The 11,601-nt window shown below is 36.5% G+C and overlaps 1 protein-coding gene across 1 annotated transcript; it reads right to left on the bottom strand.

The window, feature by feature from the left end:
* Nucleotides 1-4,495: 4,495 nt before the first annotated feature.
* Nucleotides 4,496-10,698, bottom strand: LOC108906743. The gene is made up of 2 exons (XM_023457343.1): nucleotides 10,608-10,698; nucleotides 4,496-4,974 (listed from the first exon to the last, which is right to left on the bottom strand). Exons 1-2 carry the CDS (start codon nucleotides 10,696-10,698, stop codon nucleotides 4,496-4,498), a joined length of 570 nt encoding a protein of 189 aa, XP_023313111.1.
* Between the last annotated feature and the right edge of the window lie 903 nt (nucleotides 10,699-11,601).

The raw sequence follows: 11,601 nt of genomic DNA on the forward strand, positions 1-11,601 counted from the left end.
ATTAGCCAGTAACGTTGCCGATGTTCTTTGGAATGAATGACCTGTATATGTTTCAGGATGTTCTAGTTTCAAAAACTGTGCAATCTTGTTAGGAATCATAGAAAGGGTATTCTTGCCGACTGGTTGGTTGTAACATCTACCTGCTTGATAGCGCATAAAAAAGCCTGAAATTTCAGTTTTAATTTCCAATCTAATCTTGATATATTTCTTGAAATTTTCTAGGTGAGAAACAGAATCCGGACTAGAAGTAATTGTAAACGTACGTGACATACCATTTTTGGAATCTGAAATTGTAACTGCAATAATGTTATCGAAAGTTTTTGAATTCACGTTGTCCAAAGTAAGTTTGCATAACTCATCAGAACGGCATGCTCCTGCAATGTCTAAGACCGTCACTACCTTCATTAGCAAATATGTGTTGTCGGGTGCCTGAACGAGAAAATCGTTGAATTGTTCCCTTGTAAAAGGGTCATGTCAAATCGACCAATGTTTGGAATCGACCCCTTTCAATTTGGATGAAATTTGGTCAAAAGTTTTCCTTTATTATAAAGATATGCCAGAGGAAAAAAATAAAAAATTTTTTCGAGTTATTCAAAATTAAATATTTCACTATTTTTACAATTTTTCAAGTTTATTTTTTAAATATCTCGAAAACTATTATAGTTACAGAAATGAACTTGTGTTTGTTTTAGAGAGGATACTTAGGTCTATGAAAAAAATATATTCCGAAAAATAATTTTGAAAAATGAAAAATTTATAGAATTTTGAATTTTTAAAAATCGTCAAAATCGACTATAAACATTACATTTTTGTCTCAATTTTTTTTTATAAAATACCTTTAAATGATCTTAAAAGGTCCTGACATTTTCAGAGTTGCGTTTATTTTTTCAAAAATATGAATTTTTGAATTTGGTTTTGAACCATTGGTCGATATGACATGGTATGACCCAAAAATGTTTGACTTTTTAGGCGTATAGCCGTCATTCTTACGTTTCACGTTCTCCTCTATATGCTCGTCCATAGCGCACTTTCGACTTCCCGGGCAATGAAAATTTGCAAGCAACATTTGATGTACTTTCTATTTGAAAATCACTCATTTAGAAATAATAATTCATTCAAAACCAGCAAAATTGCAACTTTTATGTAGCTTTGTTAAACTCCTTAGAAACGACAAAATCCAAACAACTAAGGCGACTTTGCAAGATTTCGAATAATGTCGAAATGAATTGATTAAGAAATCTCAAAAAATAAAACCTAAACTTTATTTCATGAACCATAAAGAACTGTGGGAGCAGATAAAATGTTATGCACTACGCAGCAGTTAAGTATAATTTACCAGTTTCGGACTCGTCCTCGACTGGTAAATAATACTTACCAACATTTATGGTGTAAATAACTAAACCTCACGTTTAGTTACTTGTCAAAATAGGCATCTGTCATACTAAATAGTTACCTTTGTAGGTACCGAGTTAAAATTTAGTTTTGCTCTGTTAATCTTTAGTTTTTTGTCACTTTTTAGATTCCCATATCATTTTATGGACGCAAGTATTTTATACTACTTTAAGCCCATTTTTACTTCATGTATGTTGTAATAGTCAGCAGTCACATATTTTAGATACAAAGCATGGCAAGATGACGTTACACGACATGTAAAAAGTGATAGTTCTCGCCCGAAAATGAGCTATTTGTAAAGACCTTGTCAGAATATGTCAAATGTCAATATCAAATAATTATAATAAGCAACAACGCTACTACCGTCTCGTATAATATATTTCACGGTCGAAACATAGCTGTAGATTTAACACCAGCTGTCGGTTGAAATAATAATTAACCATTTTCAAACATAAGAGTCTTATCAAGAGTTGTATCACTATTGCCGTTTTATAAAGTATAAAATCTGTAGTGGTGTTCTATGCTGTTAACACCATTTAATTTTTTTGGTATAGCAGTTAATGATGCTGCTTAAATGTTGTTGGTTTTCTTGGTGTTACTGTCATTGTTAGTGGTACTGAATATTGCTTTTTTATTTATTGATGCTGTTGATTATAAATGACTGTTTTTTTTGTTCATTTATTTAATTGCTTGTATCTCAAAATGTTGTTGAAGTAATTGTTAGTATTTACCTCTTAAAATAATTGTACAGGCCATTCAGAAGAATAGTTTACTATAATAATATACAAAATGAACATTTATTGACTGAATATTGAATTATATGGGTGAGATACAAGATACAACAGAGAAATACACCTATGAATTATCACTGCTATCCAATATCTAGGTCTTTAATGCTCACAAACTGACAGAGAGCGACCTACTAATCTATAGGTACAGTGCCGGCCCTTTGAAAGTGGACGACTCTTATAAGCAAATAGTCTATAATTGGCCTTTGTGGAGCTGACTTGAAAATGTGAAGCTCAAATCATTATGTCAAATTTAATGTGTGTCTATCATACTAGTTCTAGTGAGCAAAACAAATCCAAATTAGGTAGCAAATTATTTATTTTTCCAATACTGAAATATATTATACATTCTAACGGCCGTTCATTCACCGTCAACGAGATCTAAATATGAAACACTTTTCGTCGTCTAAAAAACGCGATTCGTAAAATTAGTATTTTGTCCAAGCACCATTTTTGTCTATAAAACTGCAATCTACATGGCATTGATAAAATTAGTGTTCTTGTTATAATCCTCACTGATGTTATCCCATGCATTTTCAATTGCCTCCCAAAGTTCTTCGACGTTAACTGGACGGAAGTTTCTGTCGTAAATTTTTTTCACCATATATCTCCAGGGCTTTGAAGGCCAAGGTAAAACATCGATGTTGTTATCAATGAACCATTCTGACGCAACTCTTGAGGTGTGAATTGTACAATTATCCTGCTTGAAAGTGAAATTTTGAGGATACAGCATGGTCACAACAAACAACAGGACTTTGGCAGCTTATCCAAGCCCAAACGTTAATGGAGAATCTATCGCTGCGCTGTCTGGGTTTCACATAAGGCTCCGAATACCTTATAATCTCTGGTGGGTAGACACGAACAGAAGCATCGGAGCAAAACTGAAAACTTTTTTCATCCGAAAATATAATATTCTCCCAGAAGTTGTCTGGGCTTCATACAAATTGTCTTATAAACTCTAACCTCTGTTCTTTATACTGGGGAGTCAAAGCAACTGTATTTGCGGCCACATAATTCTTCAGCTTCGAATCTTTCACCCGCTTCCTTGCAGTTCGCACTGATCCAGGAAAATTCGTCTCAAAGGAAGCCGCTACTGTCATGTCAAAAGGATTTATTCTTAGGTGGTGCATACTCTTCGACGTCCACCTCCGTGAACATAACGTACGTGACCCTCCGTAATCCATTTTTCTTTGAGTTTAAATATGCTGTTCTTGCATACATGCAGATCATCCGCAATGACCAATTATTCTGAAGTAAATTTATAGCTCTCACTTTCTCTGGTTCCGTTAAACGCGGCATCTTGGATTAGGTACCAAGCAAATTACTAATGACATTGACATATAAAAACTTGTCGTAGTTTATAAGGTCTATGCATAATAAGAAGTAGACCACATCACATTAGAAAAATAAATCGTCCACTTTCAAAGGGCCGGCAGTGTACTATGAAAGCAAGATCTATTTCGCTACAAGGCAAGACAGTCATCAGTTGTTGAATTGTTGAGAAATATAAAACCTTTTGACATGACAGTATTTTATTTTATATTGTTAGTTACATTTAAATTTTTGCATACTGTCATTAATACTGTTGTCATTATTTTGTTTTTGTTATATTTTTATTGTTTATCATAATGTTGAAGTGATTGTATTAATACAGATCGACAACCAACGTATTTGGCTAGAAGGAATAAGACATAGGCACGGCGATTTGAGATACTTACCGTCTACCTGGAGCGTTTCGCTTGCCGGGTCCAGTGCGTTATCAGACGCAAACTTATTTGCGTCAGTCTGTATTTACAAGTTTAGTGTCAGTGTTGTTTAAAATGATTGCACAGCCCCTTCAGAATAATATTTTATTATAATTATATACAAAATGAATATTTACAGTTAGTACTTCGGTGGTGACAACTAATTAACAGGATTTTATAAAACAATTAATACATTTCATAAGTAAAACCAGTTTAACGATATCCAATGAAAGAAAACAATAAATTACAACTAAATTATTTGATATACCTACTGGCATTTATACTAAACGTCAATATTTTTTGTTTTTTTATCATGTCCACCTTTCGAATATATATACAAATTTTATTCTAAATTACGTTACGTAAAACGTGGTATGAAGTCGACCTTTTATACAAGATGGAAAATTGAAAAATTTAAACTCATTTAATGTATATAACAACACAATCACAATTCTGTTATAACTGCACGGACACTAGGTCACACTGTTCGTACGCGTCTTTTTCGTATTCGTGCGTAACGTCCGGTTTCGCGGGCCTAGGAGAGCTACGTCTGCTCTCGTTCTGTGATTGCTATACGGAAATCTCTTGTATCTGCACTCTCTTCTTCACAGTGCCGCCGGGAGGGTTGCTAGACGTCCTCATCGGTGGGGGTGGCTTCTCTCTCCTTAAGGTGTTTTGAGCAAAATTACCTTGGCAGTCGAGCATGGGACTGTCCGGCCCCAGGGTGTAGGAGGGAGGAAGCTCGTGTTTCTCTTTCTTGGTTATTATTGGAGATTGTCGCGCCGAACTTCCTGGCGTGGATGGTCTTTGTGACATCGGTATTGTCTCTGTTGAAGGCGTCGAGTTGGATCGTGAGTGGCGGTTTTGTGTTGGGTTTTGTCGTCTGCGATCTCTTTCCCGTTGGTAGTAGATGCCGGCGAATATGAGCATGTTGAGCACTAGGAGGAGGCATCCCACGCCTACTGTGATTCCTAAAGCTGCGGTGTAGCTGTAGTAGTGTCTGGTCGCCAGTCGTTGTAGCAACTCCTCGCTGTCCTCGTCTAAGTCATCTGGCAACAAAATGTATAAAATTAATTTCATATATTTGCTGTTGGTTTTAAAATTATAATAGTTGCAGATTATCTAATATAATAATAATAATACAGGGTGTCTCATAATTAGCTGGCAACCCTGAACAGGCCGATCAAAACTAAGTAAAAAAGTTCATATGAACATGGGTCCGGAAATGCTTCCTAAGGGCACAGGGACCCATTGAAGAGGGAGAAATGGAAATCATATTTTTGCAATATCTCTCAATCGCGTTGTGATAAATGAATGAAATTTGGTATACACAGCTAAATTTTGCTGAGCAATTTGATGGACTAATCCATTTATTTTCTTATTTTCACAAGGTCCATTGGCGGCTTGGTACTTTGCGTGTGTAACTTTTTCATCTTTGACTTTTTAACAAATTGGACAGCAAATTCCGTTTTCCCGAACTGTTTTACGTTAAAAAGGTACTCTTGTTTCAAATCGTTATCTTTAACGGTTTCTGAGAAAATCGCTCTTGAATTAATCCCACTTTGGTCAATTTCATAGTAATTTAAACAAAAAATAATAATAATAATTTAATACGTAATCAGTAATACACATTATTGATGTAGAACAATTATGATATGATGATTTGTTTATGGCTTTTGCGATGGTAATGCTGCGCGGCAGAACGCGAGTACGGCAGAAGGTTTCCAAACAGAAGGCTGACATCAAGGAGGACATTCCTCACTGTATTCCGCAATTTAGCTGCAACCGTCACTTTTCGAAGGGATCATAAGATGGAAACTTAATTTTGATAACAGACAACAAGCTATTTTAAAAACTGTTCAAAAAACCCTCCACCTTCTCTGATACAAAGTCTTGCCCTACGTGTAACACTTCTCGAAGCTATTAAGATGCTAAAACGGTTTTGACGAATTTCATTGGCTGCATCATTGATACGCTGCAGCAATTCCTCACGGGTATCGACTTCGGTGGCGTAAACTTTTTGATTTAGATATCCCCAGAAAAAGAAGTCCAGCGGGGTTAGGTCGGGAGAACGCGGCGGCCAAGCTACCGGTCCGTGCCTCCCTATCCACCGTCCAGCGAAATTTTCGTTTAGGAAATTTAGAACATTGCGACCACTATGTGCCGGGGCTCCATCGTGTTGAAAAAACATGTTACGTCGTAAATTTAGAGGCAGATCATCGAGAATTTGGGGAAGATTTTCTTGAAGTAAGTTTAAATAAAGATTTGAATTGAGACGTTGTGGAATTTCAATAGGTCCAATCAGAGTGTCGTGAATTATTCCCGCCCATAAATTTATGGAAAACCGTTGCTGGAAGTTTGTTCTCCGAACAACATGTGGGTTCTCTTCTTCCCAATAATGAGAATTATGAAAATTTAATTTTCCATTTCGGGTAAAAGTAGCTTCGTCACACCACAAAATTTTGGAAGCTTGCTCGTTGTCCAGCGACAAAATCCAGCGACAAAATTGCATACGTGGCGCAAAATCTTCTGGTATCAAGCCATGTACACGTCGATAGTGATAGGCATGTAGACCTTGTCGCTTTAATATTCTTCCAACCTGAAATGTTAGTAGCACATCTAATCAATTCTGTTAAGGAAATCTTTAAGATATGTAGTACCGTTGGCCGAGGAACATTTATTTGCCTTGAAATGTTCCGTATGCTAGTCGTAGGATCTTGTTCAATAGCGTCAAGGACCTCCGCTTCCCTATTAATCCTGGGACGTCCTTGACCCGGTGCCTTTCGAAAAGTGGCGGTTGCAGCTAAGTTGCGGAATACCGTAGGGAATGTCCTCCTTGATGGCAGCCTTCGGTTTGGAAACCTTCTCCCGTACTCGCGTTCTGCCGCTGCAGCATTACCATCGCAAAAGCCATAAATAAATATCATATCAACTAACTCTTGTCCCGTAAACTCTTCCATTTTTTTCGCTTAGAACTATTAAATTGGCAATCGGGTTGACAATACTTTGACATAAGAATACCTTGATAATTTTGTTTAAATTACTATGAAATTGACCAAAGTGGGATTAATTCAAGAGCGATTTTCTCAGAAACCGTTAAAGATAACGATTTGAAACAAGAGTACCTTTTTAACGTAAAACAGTTCGGGAAAACGGAATTTGCTGTCCAATTTGTTAAAAAGTCAAAGATGAAAAAGTTACACACGCAAAGTACCAAGGGCCCCCCCGTACCCACCCCAATGGACCTTGTGGAAATAAATGGATTAGTCCATCAAATTGCTCATCAAAATTTAGCTGTGTATACCAAATTTCATTCATTTATCACAACGCGATTGAGAGATATTGCAAAAAAATGATTTCCATTCCTCCCTCTTCAATGGGTCCCTGTGCCCTTAGGAAGCATTTCCGGACCCATGTTCATATGAACTTTTTTACTTAGTTTTGATCATAGAATCGGCCTGTTCAGGGTTGGCAGCTAATTATGAGACACCTTGTATAATAAGAAATAAAGTAATGTACAACGCAGCCGCTTTCATAAGTTAATAATTTTTGCGCGACACAATATTTACAAAGATACTAATTCCCTCTTAAAATATGATTGTAATATTGGAACAACTGTACAAGTTCTATGGCAAAGTTTGACTGAGATAGCAGCTGGGTTAATTTAAAACAATATTTCTTATATGGACATAGATCCGATTCATTTTTGTTTAGATGTTTCAAGCATTTTAAAAATTATAATTTCATATTTCAATGAAAGTAGCCTTCATTTGATACCTAGCGTTAATGATAGATTCATTTCACTTGTCATGTGGTCTGATGAAGCGTGTTTTACTAGGGACGACATAATAATAGTGAACATAATATCAGGGACTTTATTCTTGAATTATAGGGAATAGAAGGAACGAGAGAAAGAGGGCGTGTCTCTACTAAAATTCATTAATCGGTATTCTTGAATGCTGTTCTATTGAGTAATGATAGAAAAATAGTTCCCCATTTCTTCTACTAATATTTTCGGGGGAACAGGCAGGAATCATTAAACCTAACCCTATACTGGTATTTTTTTACATGTTTCACAAATAATTACGAATTGCGCAATCTGTCTGTAATATCGGTAGTTACTGTTTTGTGGTGATATCCTTCGAGAACTTTTAGGAAACGTTCGTATAATTTGCGTTTATCTAAAGGATTGTACAGTATACGAATAAAATAATAATAGAATAAAATGGATCTGCCTAATATAGTATTAAAATATTTGTAAGTTCCTCCCAGTTAGCCCTCATTTTCTCTCCAGTATAGCTGGGTGTTAATTTTCCATTGTACATTTGTTTTTTAACTTCAATATATTCTATTAGAAGTTCTTTTTGTTTAGAACTTACTGAATTTAGCTTCGGTTTTTTATTAATTTCCATTTTCTTTCCTTTTAGACTGCACCTGACACTGACAAACAAATAACAATAAAATAAATTAGCACTTATTTCATGACTAGCTCATCATTAGTTTTCATTCTACCGCCTGTTTATTGCTTTCTGATTGGTCGGTACATTTGACAACATTGTTCCTCGTTCTTCACTTTCATGGTTCGATCCCTTTGTGTCGAGAACTTCGAGCATACTAGAGGCAGCCTTCAGTGCTGAGAAAGCGCGACTGGTGTGCGAGAGAGAAAGGACAATAAAAGGACATGCTACATCTTGTCCAAAGGACCCTGCACTAATCTTAAGGATTTTGGCCCCCGGTGAATTTCTCTGTAACTTTGGGAAAATATAGGTTTCGACCTACTGATCAAATATCTCCATGGGCACATAGCCGAAAAATCACTCCTATGGGCCCTACCGGGGGATTTTAACCCAAAAATGATGGGGCGCGAGGAGATGATACATCGCTCAAGAAACCAGTTCCTTCGCCGGGGAGAAGGCTGAAAATGGATTTTTGGGGCTAAAATTGTCCTCTCTTTCATATTCTGGGATCAGTTCATGGCTGCTGACCTCCTAAATACCCGAAATTGGAGTGCGAAAGGGGTAAAAACGTGAATAATAAGACATACTATAAAAACGAATGCGGACCTCGCAAGTTGCGCCTGAAAGTTGACAATATTGTGGATTTGAGATTTCAACACATCCTCTCCCCTACAAGGGACAATAAAGGGGTTGGGGGGAGGGGGTGAAAATATGATGTTGTTCCAGCCCGCCTTAGGCGATCGAGACTGGTTTTTGGGGGTTTTAGGGCCATTGATTTCCTTTTAAGGGTCAGTTCAAACATACTCACTCTTAATGTACTGAATTAGCGGCTGGGAGGAGTCAAAATGCAATAAATGATCCAGACCCTTGATAATAGTTATTTATCGCATTCTGTTTTGTTCAATACAAAAACAATGTCGGATTTCTCACCTAAAAGACTTTTTCTCAGACCTTACGATGGATTCAACAACTCCGAAACTCCCGTTGGACTATATAATAATATGAAATCCACAATGTTGTCAACTTTCAGGCGCAACTTGCGAGGTCCGCATTCGTTATTATAGTAGGTATGTCTTATTATTCACGTTTTTACCCCTTTCGCACTCCATTTTCGGGTATTTAGGAGGTCAGCAGCCATGAACTGATCCCAGAATATGAAAGAGAGGACAATTTTAGCCCCAAAAATCCATTTTCAGCCTTCTCCCCGGCGACGGAACTGGTTTCTTGAGCGATGTGTCATCTCCTCGCGCCCCATCATTTTTGGGCTAAAATCCCCCGGTAGGGCCCATAGGAGTGATTTTTGGGCTTTGTGCCCATGGAGATATTTGATCAGTAGGTCGAAACCTATATTTTCCCAAAGTTACAGAGAAATTCATCGGGGGCCAAAATCCATAAGATTAGTGCGGGGTCCTTTGGTTAGTGCAACTCTCTCGGTTTCGAAAATTCAATACCTATTTGTGAAATTTGTAGTTGCCTTAAAATTTAATCATGGAAATTTGTAATGGTAGAATTTTTTACCCAAGATTAGAACCGTAACTTGTAATATATTATAAATTCAAATTCAGTAAATTTTCTCACAAAAGTATTTTCTAAATTTATCATAGGAATTATACAAGAAACACATTACCACCATTATATAATTTATTATAATAAAATAGTTATTATTTTCGTTAAGTCATTGTTTCTCTGGAATGATTTCAGAGGTATCTTGAAAAAACAACTTTCAGGAGCTCATTTAATGGGTTGTAGCACCTTAGTAAGCCATTTTCACCCATGTTCGTATCTTTTCAAACCTTTGCTCTTAATGTGTTGTGTCTGTAATTATTTATTTGGCATTTCCAATTACTCTTTTTATATGGTTGGCTATTTCTACCCCACCAGAGAAAATATTAAACAAGTAACCTCCTACGCCAAAACGGTAATGTTATTCATTGTAATAACATATTTTGGAAAAGACAGTAATACGGTAAAAGGAAAACTAAAAGAGTCTCCATGTTTATTTTGTTAAATTGTGATAAACGCATTTCAAATAATTCCGCAAAAATGAAGGTAGTTTACTCACTCTTATGACATGCTCATTTCTTTAAATTTTCTAAACACGCGGTTCACGAAATATTAACTTTCTCCAAAACACTCATTTTAAATACAAACATTAAATTTACAATATCAATCCGTTGGTCCTTTCTGGCGCGGAGGGTCATTTTTCAGATTTTTTTTTAACTCACCGATATCATCTTCGGAGTTGCGGTCATCTTCCGACGTAGTGTTGGGTACGCATTCCGTGCCAGCGCCCCCTGCGATGTGGGAGTCCGTCATGGAGGCAGGGTGCAGCGATGGCGGCAGCCTGGTGAATGATTCTGCCCTGACAGCCCCTGCAACAACATGTCCGCTACATGATATATTCAATCACATTTGTAGAAATATATCGGCTGGAAGATGAATGGTTTCCAACTCAGGCATCGTTCATGCGTTTATCGCCGTCAAACATAAAATAATAACCCCTGTGTCGGCGCGCAAACAATACGGATGGTTTTCCTACCCTTATCTCTTTCCATAAACACGATTTTTTTTTGTGTTTTCGGTTTTGTGTGCTTTTTTTTCAGTTTAGAAGTGCATGAAACTCGAGCATATTTACAAAAAAGCAGAAACATAACGTTACATTGTTTTTTTTTCTACTATTGTGCGTTAAATTTACATTGTTGTATAGGGTGGGCCAAATTCGAGATACTTTTGGGAGTTTACTCCTACTTTGTAAATGGATAGAAAGCCAGTGATTTAAATGTCAAAAATTCGACTTTCAAGGAAAGTTGAATGGCGAAGACCGCATCTTAAGCGGGATCGCATCTTGATGAAACTCCAAATCAAAGTTAACGCGCTAATGCAAACTAAAACCCCGTAAAAATTATTTAGCGAGAAAAATACAACAGTCGATACCCAAGTAGAACTAGTTAATGATTGCGAAAAAGGTGAACATTATTTTGCTGAAACATTTCCTGGCATCAAATCTTTGACGTTCAAATTATTGAATTATACGACTAATGAAGATGTAATGATACTATTTGCTCTGTAACGCATTTGTTCGTGAAAGTAATTTAATGAGATTCAATTTTTAGAAGATTATTATTTATAAAATATTTATTAATAAAAAAAAGCTTCTTTTCGTTCCACGGTATTTTACTTTTTTTTATTAAACAGTAAGCAATTCCAACAATACAGGGT

This window comes from Anoplophora glabripennis, unplaced genomic scaffold, assembly GCF_000390285.2.
Source record: "Anoplophora glabripennis isolate ALB-LARVAE unplaced genomic scaffold, Agla_2.0 scaffold48, whole genome shotgun sequence".
NCBI classification, from domain to species: domain Eukaryota; kingdom Metazoa; phylum Arthropoda; class Insecta; order Coleoptera; family Cerambycidae; genus Anoplophora; species Anoplophora glabripennis.